General features: G+C 47.8%; 1 protein-coding gene across 5 annotated transcripts in view; it reads left to right on the plus strand.

The window, feature by feature from the left end:
- Positions 1 to 7,862, plus strand: part of TRMT2A (tRNA methyltransferase 2 homolog A) — a 110,252-nt gene extending 102,390 nt beyond the window's left edge. For 4 of the 5 annotated variants that reach the window (XM_063964717.1, XM_063964716.1, XM_063964718.1 and 1 more), the window contains 2 exons: positions 6,388 to 6,484; positions 7,087 to 7,861. In XM_063964717.1, the coding sequence (XP_063820787.1) occupies positions 6,388 to 6,484; positions 7,087 to 7,309 (320 nt within the window). In that variant the 3' untranslated portion in view covers positions 7,310 to 7,861. Of the gene's footprint in view, positions 1 to 6,387; positions 6,485 to 7,086 lie in introns of all 5 variants that reach the window. The other variant, XM_063964720.1, reaches the window with a different exon arrangement.
- Positions 7,863 to 23,989: the final 16,127 nt, after the last annotated feature.

The following is a 23,989-nucleotide window of genomic DNA, read 5'->3' on the forward strand; positions in this document are numbered from 1 at the left end:
ATTAGGTACTATCTGGTGTGCACTGGCTCCTCCCTCTATGCCCCTCCTCCAGACCTCAGTTAGAATCTGTGCCCGGCCACAGCTGGGTGCTCCTAGTGGGCTCTCCTGAGCTTACTAGTAAAGAAAGTATTTATTAGGTTTTTTATTTTCAGTGAGACTCTGCTGGCAACAGACTCACTGCTACGTGGGACTAAGGGGAGAGAAGCAAACCTACCTGCTTGCAGCTAGTTTGTGCTTCTTAGGCTACTGGACACCATTAGCTCCAGAGGGTTCGAACACAGGCACCTGTCCTCGATCGTCCGTTCCCGGAGCCGCGCCGCCGTCCCCCTTGCAGAGCCAGAAGAACAGAAGCTTGAAGACGACGAAATCGGCGGCTGAAGACTCCTGTCTTCATTAAGGTAGCGCACAGCACCGCAGCTGTGCGCCATTGCTCCCAGCACACTTACACACTCCGGTCACTGTAGGGTGCAGGGCGCTGGGGGAGGGCACCCTGGGCTGCAATTGAAGTACCTTTGGCATAAAAACATACATATATACAGTCTAGCACTGTATATATGTAAAAAACCCCGCCATTTTTTTACATGGAAAGCGGGACAGAAGCCCCCCACTGAGGGGGCGGGGCCTTCTTCCTCAGCACACCAGCGCCATTTTCCCTTCACAGCTCCGCTGGAAGCAGCTCCCCAGGCTCTCCCCTGCAGTATCCAGGTACAAGACGGGTTAAAAAGAGAGGGGGGGCACATAAATTTAGGCGCAAAACAATACAAAAAAAGCAGCTATTGGGTAAATCACTTATTAGCATTGAAAATCCCTGTGTTATATAGCGCTGTGGTGTGTGCTGGCATACACTCTCTGTCTCCCCAAAGGACTTTGTGGGGTCCTGTCCTCAGTCTGAGCATTCCCTGTGTGTGTGCGGTGTGTCGGTACGGCTGTGTCGACATGTTTGATGAGGAGGGTTACGTGGAGGCGGAGCAAGGGCAGATAAGTGCATCTTCCCCGTCGGGGCCGACACATGATTGGATGGATATGTGGAAGGTCTTAAATGACAATGTAAACTCCTTACATAAAAGGTTTGATGACTCTGCAGCCTTGGGACAGCCGGGGTCTCAGAAACCGTCAGGGGCTCATAAACGCCCTCTATCTCGGATGGTTGACACAGATGCCGACACGGAGTCCGACTCCAGTGTCGACGATGATGAGGCACATTTACAGTCTAAAATGACCAAGGCCATCCGATACATGATTATTACAATGAAAGATGTATTACACATTTCTGAGAGTAAGCCGGTTAATACCAAGAGGGTTTATATGTTTGGGGAGAAAAAGCAGCCAGTGACTTTTCCCCCATCTGATGAATTAAATGAATTGTGTGAAGAAGCGTGGAGTTCCCCTGATAAGAAATTAGTGATTTCTAAGAGGTTACTGATGGCGTACCCTTTCCCGCCAACGGACAGGTTAGGTTGGGAAACATCCCCTAGTGTGGACAAGGCACTGACACGCTTATCTAAAAAGGTGGCCCTGCCGTCTCAGGATACGGCCGCCCTAAAGGAGCCTGCGGATAGAAAGCAGGAAGCTATCCTGAAGTCAGTGTATACACACTCTGGTACTCTACTGAGACCTGCTATTGCTTCAGCATGGATGTGTAGTGCTGTAGCAGCGTGGACAGATACTCTGTTAGACGACCTAGATTCCCTCGACAGAGATACTGTTTTGCTAACCCTGGGCCATATCAAAGACGTCGTCTTATATATGCAGGATGCTCAGAGGGACATTTGCCTGCTGGGCTCTAGAATTAATGCTATGTCCATTTCTGCCAGGAGGGTCTTATGGACTCGGCAATGGACAGGAGATGCTGATTCTAAAAAACACATGGAGGTTTTGCCTTATAAGGGTGAAGAATTGTTTGGGGACGGTCTGTCGGAACTCGTGTCTACAGCGACAGCTGGAAAGTCGACTTTCTTGCCTCAGGTTTCCTCACAGCCTAAGAAAGCACCGTATTATCAAATGCAGTCCTTTCGTTCCCAGAAAGGCAAGAGAGTCAGGGGTGCATCTTTTCTTGCCAGAGGCAAGGGTAGAGGTAAGAAGCTGCACCATGCAGCCAGTTCCCAGGAACAAAAGTCCCCCCCTACTTCCACTAAGTCCACCGCATGACGTTGGGGCTCCACAGGCGGAGCCAGGTGCGGTGGGGGCGCGTCTCCGAAACTTCAGCAGCCAGTGGGTTCGCTCACAGGTGGATCTCTGGGCTATACAAATTGTATCTCAGGGATACAAGCTAGAATTCGAAGCGAACCCCCGCCGTTACCTCAAATCAGCCTTGCCAGCTTCCCCCATGGAAATGGAGGTAGTGCTGGCGGCAATTCACAAGCTGTACCTCCAGCAAGTGATTGTCAGGGTCCCCCTACTTCAACAGGGAAGGGGTTACTATTCCACAATGTTTGTGGTACCGAAACCGGACGGTTCGGTGAGACCCATTCTGAATTTAAAATCCTTGAACACTTTTATATAAAGAAATTCAAGTTCAAAATGTAATCGCTCAGAGCGGTTATTGCAAGCCTGGAAGAGGGGGATTGTATGGTGTCGCTGGACATCAAGGAGGCTTACTTGCATGTCCCCATTTATCCACCTCACCAAGAGTACCTCAGATTTGTGGTACAGGACTGTCATTACCAATTACAGACGTTGCCGTTTGGCCTGTCCACGGCACCGAGAATATTTACCAAGGTAATGGCCGAAATGATGATACTCCTTCGGCAGAAGGGGGTTATAATTATCCCGTACTTGGACGATCTCCTCATAAAGGCGAGGTCCAGGGAGCAGTTGTTGATCAGCGTAGCACTCTCTCAGGAAGTGTTGCAACAGCACGGCTGGATTCTGAATGTTCCAAAGTCGCAGCTGATTCCTACGACGCGTCTGCTTTTCCTGGGTATGATTCTGGACACAGAACAGAAGGTGTTTCTCCCGGTGGAGAAGGCCCAGGAATTAGCATCTCTGGTCAGGGACCTCCTGAAACCAAAACAGGTATCGGTGCATCACTGCACGCGAGTCCTGGGAAAGATGGTGGCTTCATACGAAACCATTCCCTTCGGCAGGTTCCATGCGAGGATCTTTCAGTGGGATCTGTTGGACAAGTGGTCCGGATCGCATCTTCAGATGCATCGGCTGATCACCCTGTCCCCAAGGGCCAGGGTGTCTCTTCTGTGGTGGCTGCAGAGTGCTCACCTTCTCGAGGGCCGCAGGTTCGGCATACAGGACTGGGTCCTGGTGACCACGGATGCAAGCCTCCGAGGGTGGGGGGCAGTCACTCAGGGAAGAAACTTCCAAGGGCTGTGGTCAAGTCTGGAGACTTCTCTACACATAAATATACTGGAACTAAGGGCCATTTACAACACCCTGAGTCAAGCAGAGCCCCTGCTTCAAAACCGACCAGTGCTGATTCAGTCAGACAACATCACGGCGGTCGCCCATGTAAACCGCCAGGGCGGCACAAGAAGAAGAATGGCAATGGCGGAAGCCACAAAGATTCTTCGATGGGCGGAGAATCACGTGCAAGCACTGTCAGCAGTGTTCATTCCGGGAGTGGACAACTGGGAAGCAGACTTCCTCAGCAGACACGACCTCCACCCGGGAGAGTGGGGACTTCATCAAGAAGTCTTCCAACTGATTGCACACCGATGGGAACTGCCACAGGTGGACATGATGGCGTCCCGCCTCAACAAAAAGCTAAAAAGATATTGCGCCAGGTCAAGGGACCCTCAGGCGGTAGCTGTGGACGCCCTAGTGACACCGTGGGTGTACCAGTCGGTATATGTGTTTCCTCCTCTTCCTCTCATACCAAAAGTACTGAGAATAGTAAGAAAGAGAGGAATAAGAACAATACTCATTGTTCCGGACTGGCCAAGAAGGACTTGGTACCCAGAACTACAAGAAATGCGCACAGAGGACCCATGGCCTCTGCCTCTCAGACAGGACCTGCTGCAACAAGGGCCCTGTCTGTTCCAAGACTTACCGCGGCTGTGTTTGACGGCATGGCGGTTGAACGCCGGATCCTAGCGGAAAAAGGCATTCCGGATGAAGTTATTCCTACGCTGATAAAGGCTAGGAAAGACATGACAGCAAAACATTATCACCGTATATGGCGGAAGTATGTTGCTTGGTGTGAGGCCAGGAAGGCCCCTACAGAGGAATTCTAACTGGGTCGTTTCCTGCACTTCCTACAGTCAGGGGTGACTATGGGCCTAAAATTGGGGTCCATAAAGGTCCAGATTTCGGCCCTATCCATTTTCTTTCAAAAAGAACTGGCTTCACTGCCTGAGGTTCAAACATTTGTTAAGGGAGTGCTGCATATTCAGCCCCCTTTTGTGCCACCAGTGGCGCCCTGGGATCTTAACGTGGTGTTGGATTTCCTGAAATCCCACTGGTTTGAGCCACTTAAGACCGTGGAACTAAAGTATCTCACGTGGAAAGTGGTCATGCTGTTGGCCTTAGCATCAGCTAGGCGTGTGTCGGAATTGGCGGCTTTGTCATGTAAAAGCCCATATCTGATCTTCCATATGGACAGGGCAGAATTGAGGACTCGTCTCCAATTTCTCCCAAAGGTGGTGTCATCGTTTCATTTGAACCAACCTATTGTGGTGCCTGCGGCTACTCGGGACTTGGAGGATTCCAAGTTGCTGGACGTAGTCAGGGCTTTGAAAATATATGTTTCCAGAACGGCTGGAGTCAGGAAGACTGACTTGCTGTTTATCTTGCATGCACCCAACAAGCTGGGTGCTCCTGCTTCAAAGCAAACTATTGCTTGCTGGATCTGTAGCACGATTCAGCAGGCTCATTCTGCGGCTGGATTGCCGCATCCAAAATCGGTGAAGGCCCATTCCACAAGGAAGGTGGGCTCTTCTTGGGCGGCTGCCCGAGGGGTCTCGGCTTTACAACTTTGCCGAGCAGCTACTTGGTCGGGTTCAAACACATTTGCAAAGTTCTACAAGTTTGATACCCTGGCTGAGGAGGACCTTGTGTTTGCTCATTCGGTGCTGCAGAGTCATCCGCACTCTCCCGCCCGTTTGGGAGCTTTGGTATAATCCCCATGGTCCTTACGGAGTTCCCAGCATCCACTAGGACGTCAGAGAAAATAAGAATTTACTCACCGGTAATTCTATTTCTCGTAGTCCGTAGTGGATGCTGGGCGCCCGTCCCAAGTGCGGATTTTCTGCAATATGTGTATATAGTTATTGCTTAAATAAGGGTTATTGTTATGAGCCATCCGTTGAGTGAGGCTCAGTTGTTGTTCATACTGTTAACTGGGTATGGTTATCACAAGTTGTACGGTGTGGCTGGTATGGGTCTTACCCTGGATTCAAAATTTCCTTTCCTTGTAATGTCAGCTCTTCCGGGCACAGTTTCCCTGACTGAGGTTTGGAGGAGGGGCATAGAGGGAGGAGCAAGTGCACACCAGATAGTACCTAATCTTTTCTTTAGAGTGCCCAGTCTCCTGCGGAGCCCGTCTATTCCCCATGGTCCTTACGGAGTTCCCAGCATCCACTACGGACTACGAGAAATAGAATTACCGGTGCGTAAATTCTTATTATTTCTTTTACAACTGTATTGGGTGGTTGGCGGTGCAGCTTCTACAGTCTCACACCAACCGCTCCACCAAGGACCCCATTTTGGCAGCCGGCGCACTGGCAACTGAGTCTGTGACGCTGGCCGGTCCCGGACATAGCAGGGACTGCGCACCTGGAACAGCGGGGATCAGGTAAAGGGCTTTCCACATAGTGGTAAGATGGCTCTCAATGGTGGTTCACCGACGGCATCGCTGACTTAGTGTATACCCAGTCTTCTGTGCTCTCACACTGGACCACCAGGGACTTTAACTGGAATTGGGGTGCTGATCACTAGCGAGAGCTCCCTACAGGTCTGCCTATGGGGGTGGGGAGTTTTAGTCTGGCTACCTCCTCCACCATCCTTTGGTGCGCCCCCTGCTCTAGGCTGCCCCCCAAAGGGCCTCCTCTCTCCTCTTCAGAGATGCTGGATAACTATTATCGCAGAAAAGGACTCTGAAGCATGGATCTCACTAAAACCTGCACTGTTAGTGTGCCTTGAGGACTGAGGTTGGGAATGCCTGCACTAGAACATAGGTTCTCCAACTCTATCCTCAAATAGTGCATGTTTTTCAGGTCTCCTCGCAGAATCACAAGTTTAAATAATTAGCTCCACCTGTGGATCTTTTAAAACATGTCAGTGAGTAATAAAGAGACCTGTGCCCCTGCTAGGTGACCTGAAAAACGTGAGCTGTTTATGGTCCGTGGACCAACTTGGCAACCAATGCACTAAAGGAAATGCAAATGTCTTGTAATGTCGAAATGCTGAAAAGCGTGTTCGTTATCCTTTTTCCAGATTCCAAAGTAATTATTGCAATCAGAAGAGCTGAACATCTTAAACGACTGATCTATGTTTCCTGCAATCCAAAAGCTGCATTGAACAACTTTGTAGAGTAAGTATGCTGTGATTGAGACATGTTTACTGGATGTTCCTTGAATTGTTCTTCAGTAATGTTTGTCAAACCGAGGAACACTACACACATCTTCGGAAAATAGCCATCTGCAGATATAAAATATTTCCAGTTTTATTTTTTCATAATTTGTGTAGAATTGCATTTTGGAAAAACTTTTTGTATTGTAGGATGTTTATATCCATTCTATAATATTATGTAGCTCATCAGTTTAGCCAGACTATACAATCAAGTGAATAATGTGGCCATTTAGTACATTTCATATAACCACATCCTAAGACCTATGAACTGATAAGTTGTAGAATATTACGTTGGACATATTATATTGTATCATATGGGTGTGTATGAGATGTAGTTAGGATCCCGACCGTCACAATGCTGACACATCCCAACGGTGAGTGTTAGGGTTAGGCACTAGGAGGAGGGTTATGATTAGGATGTGTGGGGGGAGGGGGGCACCGTTAGGGTTAGGCTGCAATGGGGTGGGTTAGGGTGTGTGACCGCCTGGATCCTGACTGCCAGCATTTTGTACCCAATCCTTGTATATTGTGTCGTACATTCACTGCTTGTTTCTTACTTTCCAGTCTGTGTCGAGCTCCTTCAAACCGTGTGAAAGGACGCCCTTTTCGGCCCGTCAGAGCTGTTACTGTGGACCTCTTTCCTCAGACACCACATTGTGAACTTCTCATTTTGTTTGAAAGAGTGGAGTATACAGAGAGTACTAATATTACCGCCCCCAAACCCTCACCTGAGCATACAGAGTCTCAGCCAGACAGCAATTCTGTCCCAGAGCATTCAACTACCTAGATAAGGACAGTCTGTCAATAAACCACCATTCTACATATGTGGAACATGTTTTAGAAGGAAGGTTCTATTTACTTTGTACCATTATGTAGATAGCTATTAATTTATGTTAATTTCAGCCCCTATGCACACGTTAATTTGGAGGTTACATGTAAACAAAAAGTGAACATTTTGTGTTTGCATATCCAAGCTCCAATATATATACCTAAAAGCGTATCCGCCATTCCAACAGAAAATCCTTTAGGGATTTTCATACTTAATATTGTGAATTTTTTTTTTTTTTTTTTTTGTAATGTTAAAACATCTATTGTAAAGAAATTTTAATACCATAAGAACATTTTCTTTCTAAACGTCTAGAATGTCTAATTTAACTGCCTGAATAGAATCTGAGGCATTATACAGAAACTGGCAATAAAAAATATCAAGCTTTCTGTGCGTCTTTCCAATAATTTTTCTTCAATAAAAAGTTTTGATTAAAGAAAAAAAATGGCATGCATTTACACGAAATGGCTAGCTTAAAATAAGAATTTACTTACCGATAATTCTATTTCTCGGAGTCCGTAGTGGATGCTGGGGTTCCTGAAAGGACCATGGGGGGATAGCGGCTCCGCAGGAGACAGGGCACAAAAAAGTAAAGCTTTTACCAGATCAGGTGGTGTGCACTGGCTCCTCCCCCTATGACCCTCCTCCAGACTCCAGTTAGGTACTGTGCCCGGACGAGCGTACACAATAAGGGAGGCAATTTGAATCCCGGGTAAGACTCATACCAGCCACACCAATCACACCGTACAACTTGTGATCTAAACCCAGTTAACAGTATGATAACAGAAAGAGCCTCTTAAAGATGGCTCCTTAACAATATAACCCGAATTTGTTAACAATAACTATGTACAGTATTGCAGATAATCCGCACTTGGGATGGGCGCCCAGCATCCACTACGGACTCCGAGAAATAGAATTATCGGTAAGTAAATTCTTATTTTCTCTATCGTCCTAAGTGGATGCTGGGGTTCCTGAAAGGACCATGGGGATTATACCAAAGCTCCCAAACGGGCGGGAGAGTGCGGATGACTCTGCAGCACCGAATGAGAGAATTCCAAGTCCTCTTTTGCCAGGGTATCAAATTTGTAGAATTTTACAAACGTGTTTTCCCCCGACCACGTAGCTGCTCGACAGAATTGTAATGCCGAGACCCCTCGGGCAGCCGCCCAAGATGAGCCCACCTTCCTTGTGGAATGGGCCTTAACAGATTTAGGCTGTGGCAGGCCTGCCACAGAATGAGCAAGTTGAATTGTGTTACAAATCCAACGAGCAATCGTCTGCTTAGAAGCAGGGGCACCCAACTTGTTGGGTGCATATAGTATCAACAGCGAGTCAGATTTTCTGACTTCAGCCGTCCTTGAAATGTATATTTTTAAGGCTCTGACAACGTCCAACAACTTGGAGTCCTCCAAGTCGCCAGTGGCCGCAGGCACCACAATAGGTTGGTTCAGGTGAAACGCTGATACCACCTTAGGGAGAAAATGCGGACGAGTCCTCAGTTCTGCCCTATCCGAATGGAAGATTAGATAAGGGCTTTTATAAGATAAAGCCGCCAATTCAGATACTCTCCTGGCGGAAGCCAGGGCCAGTAACATAGTCACTTTCCATGTGAGATATTTAAAATCCACCTTTTTCAATGGTTCAAACCAATGGGATTTGAGGAAATCTAAAACTACATTTAGATCCCACGGTGCCACCGGAGGCACCACAGGAGGCTGTATATGCAGTACTCCTTTAACAAAAGTCTGTACCTCAGGAACTGAGGCCAATTCTTTTTGGAAGAATATTGACAGGGCCGAAATTTGAACCTTAATAGATCTCAATTTGAGACCCATAGACAATCCTGATTGTAGGAAATGTAGGAAACGACCCAGTTGAAATTCCTCCGTCGGAACACTCCGATCCTCGCACCACGCGACATATTTTCGCCAAATGCGGTGATAATGTTTCGCGGTGACTTCCTTCCTTGCCTTAATCAAGGTAGGAATGACTTCTTCTGGAATGCCTTTCCCTTTTAGGATCTGGCGTTCAACCGCCATGCCGTCAAACGCAGCCGCGGTAAGTCTTGAAAGAGACAGGGACCCTGTTGTAGCAGGTCCCTTCTCAGAAGTAGAGGGCACGGGTCGTCCGTGACCAACTCTTGAAGTTCCGGGTACCAAGTCCTTCTTGGCCAATCCGGAGCCACTAGTATTGTTCTTACTCCTCCTCACCGTATAATCTTCAATACCTTTGGTATGAGAGGCAGAGGAGGAAACACATATACTGATTTGTACACCCAAGGTGTTACCAGTGCGTCCACAGCTATTGCCTGTGGATCTCTTGACCTGGCGCAATACTTGTCCAGTTTCTTGTTGAGGCGAGACGCCATCATGTCTACCATTGGTCTTTCCCAACAGTTTATTAGCATGTGGAAGACTTCTGGATGAAGACCCCCCTCTCCCGGGTGAATATCGTGTCTGCTGAGGAAGTCTGCTTCCCAGTTGTCCACGCCCGGGAAGAACACTGCTGACAGTGCTATTACGTGATTCTCCGCCCAGCGAAGAATCTTGGCAGCTTCTGCCATTGCACTCCTGCTTCTTGTGCCGCCCTGTCTGTTTACATGGGCGACCGCCGTGATGTTGTCCGACTGAATCAACACCGGTTTTCCTTGCAGGAGTGGTTCCGCCTGGCTTAGAGCATTTTAGATTGCTCTTAGTACCAGAATGTTTATGTGAAGAGACTTTTCCAGGTTCGTCCATACCCCCTGGAAGTTTCTTCCTTGTGTGACTGCTCCCCAACCTCTCAGGCTGGCGTCCGTGGTCACCAGGATCAAATCCTGTATGCCGAATCTGCGGCCCTCCAATAGATGAGCCTTTTGCAACCACCACAGAAGATATACCCTTGTCCTTGGCGACAGGGTTATTCGCAGGTGCATCTGAGGATGCGACCCTGACCATTTGTCCAACAGATCCCTTTGGAAAATTCTTGCATGGAATCTGCCGAATGGAATTGCTTCGTAAAAAGCCACCATTTTTCCCAGGACTCTTGTGCATTGATGTACAGACACCTTTCCTGGTTTTAGGAGGTTCCTGACAGGTCGGATAACTCCTTGGCTTTTTCCTCGGGAAGAAAAACCTTTTTCTGAACCGTGTCCAGAATCATCCCTAGGAACAGCAGACGTATCGTCGGAAAACAGCTGCGATTCTTGGAATATTTAGAATCCAGTCGTGCCGTCGAAGAACTACTTTAGATAGTGCTCTTCCGACCTCCAACTGTTCTCTGGAACTTGCCCTTTTTAGGTCGTGCAAGTAAGGGATAATTTAGATGCCTTTTTTCTTTGAAGAAACATCTTTTCGGCCATTACCTTGGTAAAAAGGCCCGGGGTGCCGTGGATAATTCAAACGGCATCGTCTGAAACTGATATTGACAGTTCTGTACCACGAACCAGAGGTACCCTTGATGAGAAGGACAAAATTTGGACATGGAGGTAATCCTTGATGTCCAGGGACACCATATAGTCCCCTTTTTTCCGGTTCGCTATCACTGCTCTGAGTGACTTTATCTCGATTTGAACCTTTTATGTAAGTGTTCAAAACATTTTAGATTTAGACTATGTGTCACCAAGCCGTCTGGCTTCAGTACCACAATATAGTGTGGAAAAATAATACCCTTTTCCTTGTCGTAGGAGGGGTACTTTGATTATCACCTGCTGGATATACAGCTTGTGAATTGTTTCCAATGCTGCCTCCCTGTCGGAGGGAGCCGTTGGTAAAGCAGACTTCAGGAACCTGCGAGGAGAAGATGTCTCGACTCTCCAATCTTTACCCCTGGGATAATACTCGTACGATCTAGGGGTCAACTTGCGAGTGATCCCACTGCGCCCTGAGACTCTTGAGACTACCCCCCCACCTTGAGTCCGCTTGCACGGCCCCAGCGTCATGCTGAGGACTTGGCAGACGCGGTGGAGGGCTTCTTTTCCTGGGAAAGGGCTGCCTGCTGCAGTCTACTTCCCTTACCTCTATGTCTGGGCAGATATGACTGGCCTTTTGCCTGCATGCCCTCATGGGAAAGGAAAGATTGAGGCTGAAAAGACGGTGTCTTTTTTAGCTGAGATGTAACTTGGGGTAAAAAAGGTTGGATTTCCCAGCTGTTGCTGTGGTCCCCAGGTCCGATGGACCGACCCCCAAATAACTCCTTCCCTTTATACAGCAATACTTCCATCTGCCGTATGGGATCTGTATCACCTGACTACTGTCGTGTCCCTGACATCTTCTGGGAGATATGGACAACGCACTTATCTTGATGCCAGAGAGCAAATATCCCTCTGTGCATCTCACATACATATATATAGAATGCATCCTATTAAATGCTCTACATGAATAAAATATTTTTCCAGCTTCCTATCAGCTGGCTCCTTGAGGGCGGCCGTATCTGGAAACGGTAACGCCACTTGATAAGCGTGTGAGCGCCTTATCACCCTAAGGGGTGTTTTCTGGCGGGAAAGGGTATAACGCCAATATTTGCTATCGGGGTAACCCTACGCATCATCACACACTTCATTTTATTTTATCTGATTCAGGAAAAACTACAGGTAGTTTTTTCCACTCCCACATAATACCCTTTCTTGTGGTACTTGTAGTATCAGAAACACGTAACACCTCCTTCATTGCCCTTAACGTGTGGCCCTAATGAGAAATACGTTTGTTTATTCACCGTCGACACTGTATTCAGTGTCCGTGTCTGTGTCGACCGACTGAGGTAAATGGGCGTTTTTAAAACCCCTGACGGTGTTTCTGAGACGCCTGGACCGGTCCTAATAGATTGTCGGCCGTCTCATGTCGTCAACCGACCTTGCAGCGTGTTGACATTCTCACGTAATTCTCTAAATAAGCCATCCATTCCGGTGTCGACTCCCTAGAGAGTGACATCACCATTACAGGCAATTTCTCCGCCTCCTCACCAACATCGTCCTCATACATGTCGACACACACGTACCGACACACAGCACACACACCGGGAATGCTCTGACAGAGGACAGGACCCACTAGCCCTTTGGGGAGACAGAGGGAGAGTCTGCCAGCACACACCAAAAACGCTATAATTATATAGGGACAACCTTATATAAGTGTTTCTCCCTTATAGCATCTTTTATATATATACAATATCGCCAAAATCAGTGCCCCCCCTCTCTGTTTTAACCCTGTTTCTGTAGTGCAGTGCAGGGGAGAGCCTGGGAGCCTTCTCTCCAGCTTTTCTGTGAGAGAAAATGGCGCTGTGTGCTGAGGAGATAGGCCCCGCCCCTTTTACGGCGGGCTCGTCTCCCGCTATTTTTGAAGTTAGGCAGGGGTTAAATATCTCCATATAGCCTCTGTGGGCTATATGTGAGGTATTTTTTGCCTCTAATAAGGTTTTTATTTGCCTCTCAGAGCGCCCCCCCCAGCGCTCTGCACCCTCAGTGACTGTTGTGTGAAGTGTGCTGAGAGGAAAATGGCGCACAGCTGCAGTGCTGTGCGCTACCTTTATGAAGACTCAGGAGTCTTCAGCCGCCGATTTTGGACCTCTTCTCTCTTCAGCGTCTGCAAGGGGGCCGGCGGCGCGGCTCCGGTGACCATCCAGGCTGTACCTGTGATCGTCCCTCTGGAGCTAGTGTCCAGTAGCCAAGCAGCAAATCCACTCTGCACGCAGGTGAGTTCACTACTTCTCCCCTAAGTCCCTCGTTGCAGTGATCCTGTTGCCAGCAGGACTCACTGTAAAGTAAAAAACCTAAGCTAAACTTTCTCTAAGCAGCTCTTTAGGAGAGCCACCTAGATTGCACCCTTCTCGTTCGGGCACAAAATCTAACTGGAGTCTGGAGGAGGGTCATAGGGGGAGGAGCCAGTGCACACCACCTGATCTGGTAAAAGCTTTACTTTTTTGTGCCCTGTCTCCTGCGGAGCCGCTATCCCCCCATGGTCCTTTCAGGAACCCCAGCATCCACTTAGGACGATAGAGAAATTAGTTTCTGATTAGCTTTGGCAGCATTGGGGGGGGGGGGGGGGGGTTTATCCAGAAATTCATGTTTTGTTTGCTTCTAAGATTTATTTATTTTTGTCTGTTGTAGCTATTCTGTTATTTGAGCCAGTTGATGCATGTGGAGATTAAATTGATACTGAATCCGCTGTGGTGGGTGAAGGTGCCCACTGCTAGTTGGAGAAGAGACACTGTGCTCTAACATGTAGATGACTATATAGTTCATATATTATGTTCCAACTTGTCGTACTCATTCTGAAAATGTACATTTATAGTGACCGGTCATCCCACGTAAAATTGTAATACTGCTGAATACAATAATATCACTTATATTGAATTGTATATTATTCTGAATTATTGCAGCCCCTTTTTAATGTGCTTTTTCATTTGTTCTGTTCCATTATTTTATCTGTCACATATTCAATAAACATGTTGCATAAATTACTTCAGGTCTGCTTCAAGCTGGTACTCATCGGCCTTCAAGTAATGCTTGAAGGCATTACTTTAGGACATATCTGTTATTTCTTATGGCTGCTTAGTTTGTTTTTTTGGGGGGTATTGAAATTACACATCTTTGTGGCTAAGTCTAATGCTGGTTAAATACATAAAGATATATCTGCAATTCAATTGATCTGCAGATATATCTAAAGGGATCCGGTTGCTAGGTCGACAGTAACTAGGTCGACACTATCTAGGTCGACCACTGTTGGTCGACAGTAACTAGGTTGACAGTCTCTAGGTCCACGTGGACTGCGATTGGAACGGTAACCTGTGCCGAGCAAAGCGAGGCACCTTGCCCGTAGCATGGCGAGCGAAGCGAGGGGACGCGGTGCACTAATTGGGGTTCCCGTTCACTCTACGAAGAAAACACCAAAAAAATAAACTCATGTCGACCTTTTGACTTGTCCACGTAGGCCATGTCTTTCCTAAAGACCCTGTCGACCTAGTTACTATCGACCAATAGTGGTCAACCTAGTTACTATCTACCTTCCATACCACACCCATATCTAAAGCCGGATTGAGCAGTGTGCTGTGCATACACACTGCACAATCCGTCGGGGACTGACGTCATGAACTGGGCAGGCATCTACCCACGCCCCCGCCCAGTTCAGCTTTCAGTCACTGTCGGCTGCTGCAACTTGGGTACAGGAGGTCGGCTGACCATCTGTACACACACACACCGACGTGCCCATATATCTAACGATATATTGTCCGGCAGCTGTGCGGCAGGGCCGACGCGATATGTTTGTGAACGACGGAGTTCACAGACATATCACTTGTACACACTGGCCGACGTTCAAGAGAACGGCCGACATATCGGCCAGTGTGTACGCACCTAAAGGCAGTGATGTCCAATGAGGTAAGGCAGAGCCTTTACTGTCATACTACAGTATACTCCAGAGTTTTGACTATACAAGCAATATATTGTAAATATCATCTTTGTATTATTCTAATAATTTTTATAGACAAAATCTTGGAGTAAAAAGTTTGACTGGTAAGGCAGTACCTATCCTGCCTACCTTTTCTTTACATCTCTGATCAAAACTCAACCAATTTCCTCAGTATACAGTGACTCTGGATAGTATTCACAACGCTTCACTTTTCCCACATTTTGGTATGTTACAGCCTTATTCCAGCATGGAATAAATTCATTTCTGCAGCGGGCTACACTGATATTCCACAGGGAATAACATCGGGGTGTAGAGTTTGATCTTGATCCGAGGCACCAACAGGCTAAAGCTTTGACTGTTCCCAGGATGCACTGCAGGGCTTCCTCTATAGTCCCGCCTCCAGGCACTGGAGCCCAGTTTGTAAGTTGGTGCCTGCAGTGCAGGTCACTAACGGGGGCTGCGCTAGGCAGCCCTGAATAGAGCTTTTTTTTAGAAGACTTCAAAGGCCGTAGCACAAGCATTAGATGCAGTGTATGTCCTGTTGACATTCTGTGCTACGGCTCAATCACCTCCCTCAGCGGCGCTGTATACTCCCGGGTACTTACAGCGGAGGCGCTCCGATCATCAGACACATCACCACTGCTGCTCTCCTGGATCGCTTGGTCGCACTTCAGGGAGGAGGTAAGATGGTCCCCCAGGTGGGATCCGCCGGTAAATTGCGGTCCCAGGAGAGACTGTGGCCGTGCAGGGACCCAACTATATCCACTAGGGCAGGGAGCACAGGTCGGATTTACAAAAATCTGTTTGTTATAGGCACCGTAGTACCCGTTGGTGAAATCCAGCAGAAGGGGATAAGGCGCTGACATGTAGCCCCTCCCCCAGCTCCAGGTGCCATCTACAGCAGGTGTTCCCGCCCTGGAGCTGCATTTCTCTCCCTGTCAGCGTTTGGGCGCCATTTCACATAGCTGCGCTGATCTTGGGACTGCTGGGCACGGTCTCCTCTGTAAAACCGCCTGCCTCATCCGCGCTGTGCATTTACAGGACACAAGTTTTCTACATGTCGTTTATACAGCGTTAGTTAAGAACAAGTGCACTACTATATGAATATTTAGTACAAGTATTCTGTGATACACATCCAGTGTTTACTGTGCATTGTTATATCTGTATACATACATATCTATATGTAGATTTACTAGTCCAGTGCAGTCTTACGGTTTATATGTAATAATTTCTGCATTGTACCTGTGACTGTGTGTGCCTATAGCTGCTGTGTGGATTTTATTCTGTGTATCACACGTATTGCTATCACTATACTCTGTACCCTGGGAGGTCTAAGTGAGTCAGGGTCTCATTTTAAATAGTGTTCCACAGGATATACTGTTTTGTATTTTTCAGTGTGTGTTTCAGTCACCTCACACCGCTTAAACCTCTGTTTTGTGCTTTGCATTTGCTATCGCATAACACAGGGTTTTTTGCAGGTATTGTGTTTGGCTTTATTGTACTGCTGCGCCCTAAGGCTACATTCCCAATAATGTTTTCTACACAGGGCAGGAAAATCTGCAGATGCTCCTGCATCATGCAGTGCTGGTGCTACGGATTTGTCTGAGGAAAAGGTTTCAGCTGAGGGTTCAGGTACTGCGTGTCCTGCACCGTGGCAAATCAAGAACCACCTTGGGTTGCTTTTTCAAATATGTTGCCGACACTTGTAACACGGATTATGCCCCCTCTGGGACCTCCTGTGCCATTGCAGCCGTATATTGTCCCTGTAGTCAATCCGCCTTGGGCGGATGCTCTGTCTACTCAGTTACAACAATTAAATCAGTCTTTGGTTAGACAAAAAACCTGTCATCTAAATGGGCCATTTCTTCCTCACAATCCACTAATATTTTGGATGATTTTTCCGATGAGGATGGGGATTATACTGATCAGTCAGACACTGATACAGTTGCTTCTGATGAGGAATCTTCAACTCAAGTTGATGTTCCTGACCTAGTGGAGATTATCAAGCTGATTCTCTCAGATTGATGATGATACTGAGCCACCCTCTACGTCTAAGAAACCTGATAAGTTTAAACGTCAGAAGGTTTCTTACCGCATTCTGATCTTTTAATTGACATACATCAGGAATCCTGGTCATCCCCAGGGAAGAAATTTTCCCTATTCAAAAAGATGCTAGCTCGTTACCCTATCCCTGCAGAGTTGAGTAACAAGTGGGACACTCCACCGCCGGTGGACTCTCATGTCGCCCATCTAGTGGTCTCTTCTACTCTGCCTGTCACCTCACTGAAGGAACCGATGGATAAGAGTGTGGAGGGATGCCTTAAGTCTATTTACACCGGTGATGTGCATAGACCCACTATGGCAGCCTCTTGAGCTGCAAAAGCTATTGAAGCATGGGTTCAGACAATAGAGGAAGAGCTACCTCTATATTTTTATGACACTGCCAGACAATATCTGTCGTATATTACCACAGCCTCTCACTATATTCAGGAGGCGGCCTCTGATGCAGATGTAATGGCGGCCAAGGCGTCTACTATGTTTATCTTGGCTCGCCGGATTTGTGGTTAAGGTCCTGGAAAGTGGACCTGGATTCCAAAAAGACCTTGGAGCTTCTCCCTTTTAAGGGAGACATACTTTTTGGAGAGGATCTGAACAAGATCGTGACTGACTTGGCAACAGCTAAGACTGCATTTCTCCCAAGTACTCCTCCTTCTGCTCCGAAGGCTAAGAGTACCACTTTTCGTTCCTTTCGACCTCCAGATAAAGCAAAGGGTCAGGCGTACCCGAGACAGGCTCGTACTTCCAAAACCACCAACCCAAGTCTAAGCAATCTTAGGCCGCCCGTCAGCCTGCTTCCAAACAGGACAAGCCTGCGGCATGATGGGGCAGGCCTCTCCCTGGGGGATCCCAAGGTGGGAGGCCGACTTCTGCAGTTCGCCCAGGCCTGGTTAAAGACGACTTCAGATGCCTGGGTGCGGGAAGTTGTCTCTCACGGGTTCGCAATCTCCTTCAAGAGACATCCCCCTCACCAGTTCTGTTCGACGGTTATCCCTTCGGATCTACTGAAAGCACAGACTTTACACTTGGTTGTACAATCTCTTCTAGATGCTGGAGGGATTGTGCCGGTACCTCTCTCACACAGAGGCAGAGGCTACTATTCGACCCTGTTTCTAGTCCCGAAACCGAATGTGTCCTCCCGGCCTATACTCAACTTCAAATCTTTGAACAAATTTGTGAGGGTATCCAAATTCCACATGGAAACTCTGTGTTCCATGGAACCCAAGGACTATATGGTATCCCTGGACATACAGGATGCTTACCTGCACACTCATATTGCCATGTCGCATCAGCAATATCTGCGGTTTGCTATTGGCAACCTACAATATCAAATCCAGGCCTTGCCTTTCGGACTGACCACAGCTCCTCAGATCTTCACCAAGATCATGGCAGTCATGACGGCTCTTCTCCGTCGTCAGGGTGTCAGGATCATGCCATATCTGGACGACTTGCTGATCCTGGCAAACTCCCCAAAGGTTCTCCTCAGTCATCTGGAACTGACTGTCCGATTCCTACAAGCCCACGGGTGGCTCATCAAGTGGAAGAAGTCCTCGCTGGTCCCTGCTCAGAGCATGGTGCACCTGGGCACACACAACCAACGGCTGTTCTGGTCTCCAGAAAAGGTCCTGAAACTTCAGGACATGATCAGATGCTTCCTCTCGCCAGAGAGTGTCAGTACACTCGGCAAAGCAAGTACTAGGCCTCATGGTGTCGGCATTTGACATGGTGGAGTACGCTCAATTTCATTCCCGCCTCTTCAGAGATTAATCCTTTCCTAGTGGGACGGCCTACCTCATCAGACCAGGTCTCAAATGATCTCCTTTACTCCGGGGGTTCGTCAGTCACTGAGTTGGTGGCTACAGGACCACCAGTTAAGCAGGGGCTGTCCATTCTGGATCTCCAACTGGGACCTCCTGACAACGGACGCCAGTCTGCAAGGTTGGGGCGTGGTGTTGGAGCAACACTCTCTCCAGGGTCGGTGGACCAGGGAGGAATCTTTCCTCCCGATAAACATTCTGGAATTGCGGGCAGTGTTCAATGAGTTGATACTGCCCCTGCCCCTGGTACAGAACAGGCCTGTTCAAGTGCAATCAGACAACGTCACCACGGTGGCGTACATAAATCATCAAGGTGGCACTCGGAGCCACATGGCAATGATGGAAGTGTAATATTCCTTCATTGGGCGGAACGCCATCTGCCAGCCATATTGGCAGTGTTCATTCCGGGAGTCCTCAACCGGGAAGCGGACTTCCTCAGTCGTAAGGATGTGCACACTGGAGAGTGGAGTCTTCATCCCAGTTTTTCAACTCCTAGTGGACAGGTGGGCCTACCAGATGTAGACCTGATGGAATCTCGACACAATCACAAGGTTCTGGTCTTCGGAGCAAGCCCAATGGATCCTCAAGCAGCATTCGTGGACGCAAGGCAATTCCATGGAACTTTCGGCTGCCATATGTGTTCCCTCCAGTGTCACTCCTGTCCAGGGTAATACGGAAGTTCAAGCAAGAAGGAGGAATACTACTTCTAATCGCTACAGCGTGGCCCAGATGGCATTGGTTCTCAGACCTGCAGGGTCTCTCGATAGAGCGTCCTCTTCTACTTCATCAACGCCCAGAGCTCCTCGTACAGGGCCCTTGTGTCTACTCGGACCTGGCCAGACTGAGAGCAAAAGGATTTTCTGAGGCGGTCATTCAAACTATGTTGAAAGCCCGTAACCAGCTTCAGCACGGCTTTATTACAGGGTTTGGAATTCTTACTTCACATGGTGTGCCACTAAGAATTATGATGCATATACATTCATAACTTCCAGACTTCTGGCTTTTCTACAACAAGGCCTAGACTTTGTCTGGCCTCTCTCAAGGTTCATATATCTGTCTTGTCGGTGTGGTTTCAGAGAAAAATTGTCTATTCCTGACGTTCATGCTTTCACTCAAGGTGTCTTACGGATTCAGCCTCCCTATGTCCCTCCTGTGGCTCCATGGAATATGTCTGTAATCTTGAATGCCCTGCAAGAGTCTCCATTTGAACCTCTATAGTCTGTGGACCTTAAATGCCTTACGCTTAAGGTCGTGTTTCTGTTGGCTTTTGCCTCTGCTAGAAGGGTGTCGGATTTAGGTGCTTTGTCCTGTCGTTCACCCTTTCTCATTTTTCATCGTGACCGGGCAGTTCTTCGAATTCGCCCTGGTTATTTACCTAAGGTGGTAGTATATTTTCACCTTAACCTGGAGATTGGAGGACAAACCAGAAGAGATGAAGGCCGGAACCACAAAGAAAGATCTTTGGACGTGGTACGGGCTCTCCGTATTTATGTGGAAAGGACTGCCTCTATCAGGAGGTCAGATACCGTTTTTGTACTTATTGGTTTTCACAAGCGTGGCTGGCCTGCGAATAAGCAGACCTTGGCCAGATGGATTAGAATGGTGATTGCACAAGCTTATGCGCAGGCTGGCCTCCCAGCTCCTGCTGCTCTTAAGGCCCGTTTTACTCAGTCGGTTGGACCTTCTTGGGCGGCCCGCCGTGGCGCGTCTGCAGAACGATTGTGCAAGGCAGCTATGTGGTCCTCTGTGAACACGTTCATCAGGTTCTAAGCCTTTGATACTTCCGCCTCCCAGGATGCTTCCTTTGGACGCCGGCTACTTGTGCCTGCTACAGTGTGTCCCCTCCCATGAGGAACTGCTTTAGGACATCCCCGATGTTATTCCCTGTGGAATACCAGTGTACCCCGCTGCAGAAAAGGAGATTTATGGTAGACTTACCATTGTTAAATCTCTTTCATCCACTAGGGGACACTGGAGTCCTATTCAGTAGGGGTGTGAAGCTTGCAACCGGAGGTTTGGCACAATCTAAAATTAGCATTGTCTGCACAGCTGGCTCCACCCACTTCACATCCCTCCTCCCTCAGTTTGAAAAATTGTGCTGGACGTACAGCACGTGGAGCATTGAGCTCCTGACTAAAATTCATACAGTGTGCTGCGTCCAACTAATACAAGGAAGACAAAGCCGCTGTGTATTGGAGAGACAAAGATCCCTTTTGAAAGGATCTTCAACAGGAGATCCTCCAACCTCTAATAGTGAGTACTGGTCAAATGTGGATAGAAGTAGCAGCTTAGCTAGGTTTCAGCGCTCCTTTTATATCTTATTTTGCATTTCCAAGTAGCAGCTTAGGCTAGGTTCTTTATTTCTTTTTTGTTTCTATATGTCTCATGTAATATCCCCCCCCCCCCCCCCTCTTCAAGGCTATCCACAGCGGCTGGCGCGCGGGAGCTAAGTGCGGCGCGAGACTCAGCGTGTCTTCCCTGTGTGCAGGGAGAGACGGCAGAGCGGCGCGGAAGAGGGCACAGGCGCTGCTACGGGGCCCTTGTAACAGCGGTCCCGGCGCGCGCCAGGCAGCGGGAGAGGGAGAGAGAAATACAGCGCTGCACGGCTGAGGAGGTTCTCGGCAGCGTGCAGCGATATAGCCATAGAAAATCTTTGTGTTATACTGAAAAAGGGCATAAACAGATGTGTCCTGGAAATTTAGTGGGGCCATGTTTAATATTATTTATGGCGCCGGTCTGAGGTAAAGGATGGGTCCTCCCCCCCCTGTAAAGAACATAGGGGAAGGTTTTTTTTATTGCAGAAATAGCTCTCCCTGCTGCTCTGCCTGGATAGTGCATATATTAATATTAGTGGAGAGCTCATTATGCTACCAGCTCCCTCTGCTGGTGTAAAATATATATATGAGGATCTCCTGAAAAGTAATCATAATTTACTAATTATATTTTCAAGGGAATTTTGTTTCAAAGATCCTGAAGAAAATACACGGAAGCAAGCGGATACCAACTCTAACATCGTAGCTGCCTTACAGTTGGGGTGTGGAGGTTGCGAGTCGGCTGGTGTTTTATTATTATTATTATTATTATTATTATTTTATTTTAATTGTAAAAATATTTTGGCCTGCTCCTTTTATATAAGGAAGGGACAGGTAATTCCAGCCGGATCCGATACCTTTGCTTCCGTCATCTCTCAGTCTTTCACCCTTTAAACTAGGAAGAGAAAGCGCTGCATAATACCCTGGTAGGGGGTTTAAACAACATGTCTAAGGCAACCAAGACCTCCAAGACCTGTTATGTTTGTACGCAATGTAACACTAAGAGCGAGCGGGTTGGCAGCTACGGGGTGTGCGACTCCTGCTTAGACAAGGACGCTCAACCTGGGAGCAGTGCTATGTCATGGGAAGACAACCTTGCTAATAGAATCTCCAAGGAGATGGCAGAATCACGCAAGCAGCAATCTGAGTGGGCTGCGGGATTCTCAAAGACGATGGAGGAATTTCTCATCAAGTTAACATCGCCCGCACACGCAGAAACGTGTGCGCAAGGCTGTTAAAAGACCTCTTCCTATTATACCGGAAACAGGAGGAAGAAGGTCTCCTTGATACAGAGGAAGGTGAGTTAATTGAATCTAACCTAGACGCCGATTTTCCAGAAGAGGACACGGCAATCTCGGATCTTGATTCTGTAATTGACGCGGTAAAGGAGATCCTAAACTTTAAGGTAGAAGAAATAAGGGAGCCGGAAGATTTTGATTTTTTCGAATCCCAAAAGCCGCCTTCAGCAGTGTTTCCCATTCCTAAATCCCTCCACTCTCAGATGGAGGAGGCTTGGAAACAACCTGACAAACGCTTTCAATTTTCGAAAAGGTTTCAGGTAACTTATCCCCTACCTAAGGGTATAATGGGTAAGTGGGAAACTCTACCAGTAGTGGATGCTTCCCTAGGAAGGTTGTCGAAGAAGCAATCTTACCAATTCCTAACGTAACAACCTTAAAGGATGCTTCAGATCGTAAGGTTGACACAGCGTTAAAGTCAATTTTTGTAGCAGCAGTGCAGCACAGAGACCTGCGATTGTCTGTGCTTAGGTCAACAAGGCCATGGGAGTATGGTCTGGACGTATTGTACAAGCTATTGAGGAGGAAAATAGCTTAGAAGAGATTACCCAACTGGCGGAACACATTAGAAATTCTGCTTCATACTTGTGTCAAGCCTCAAAGGATATTAGCAGGATAGCATCTCACATCTCCGCATCTGCCATATCGGCTAGACGGATTTTATGGCTCAGATAATGGCAAGGAGACTCTGACACCAAGAAGGCGGTAGAATCCATCCCCTTTGGGGGGGGGAGATGCTTTTCGGTGCAGAGTTGGACAAGTGGATTTCGCAGGCTACAGCTGGGAAGTCCACCTTTCTGCCTACTCCTTATACGAGAGCCACTCCACAGGCTAGGAGAGGTTATTCGGGACCAGCGTTTAATACATTTAGATCACAGTCCTTTCGAGCCAGAGGAAGGGGTTTCGGTACACAAGCACGTGTGGGCAGAGGTAGAGGCCGTTCACAGACAGCAGCCAGAAAGCAGGATAAACCTGCTGACAAAGCCGTGGCATGATGGCCTCCCAGCTCACCTGGGGTCCCCCTTGGTGGGCGCACGTCTGGAGGGTTTTCAGGACATCTGGGCCAAAACCTCACCAGAACTTTGGGTGAACAACTTAATCTCTCAGGGATACAAACTGGAATTTCAACAGAGGCCTCAGTCAGTTTTTTACAACAGGATTGCCTCAGTGCCCTCAGAAAGCAAGAGCACTACGGGCAGCAATTCGAAAATTGCTACGGTCAGAAGTCATTATTCTGGTTCCCGCCTCTCGGAGAGGAACGGGGTTCTATTCCAATCTTTTTGTCGTGCCAAAGCCAGATGGGACAGTCAGACCAATACTCAATTTAAAAGTTTTAAACCAGTTTGTAAGGGTCTACAAATTCAAGATGGAATCAATCCAATTGGTCATTGCAGACTTAGAACAGGGCGAGTTCATGGTATCCATGATTATAAAGGATGCATATCTGCATATTCCAATGTGGACTCCTCACCAGGCTTACTTAAGGTTCGCACTGGTGGCAGATCACTACCAATTCAGGGCCTTGCTGTTCGGTCTAGCATCAGCCCCAAGAATCTTCACGAAGATCATGGTGGCAGGATTGAGACTGTTGGGGGTCACGATTATACCTTATCTAGACGATCTACAGATCAAGGCATCATATCAGAAACAACTGATCAAGGATGTTCAGACATCTCATCAATTTCTTATTCAACATGGGTGGATTGTCAATTTTCAGAAATCCAACCTCACGCCAACTCAACGGATTCAATTCCTCGGTCTCATCTTGGACACGGTA

The sequence above is a fragment of the Pseudophryne corroboree genome, chromosome 1 (genome assembly GCF_028390025.1).
Source record: "Pseudophryne corroboree isolate aPseCor3 chromosome 1, aPseCor3.hap2, whole genome shotgun sequence".
NCBI classification, from domain to species: domain Eukaryota; kingdom Metazoa; phylum Chordata; class Amphibia; order Anura; family Myobatrachidae; genus Pseudophryne; species Pseudophryne corroboree.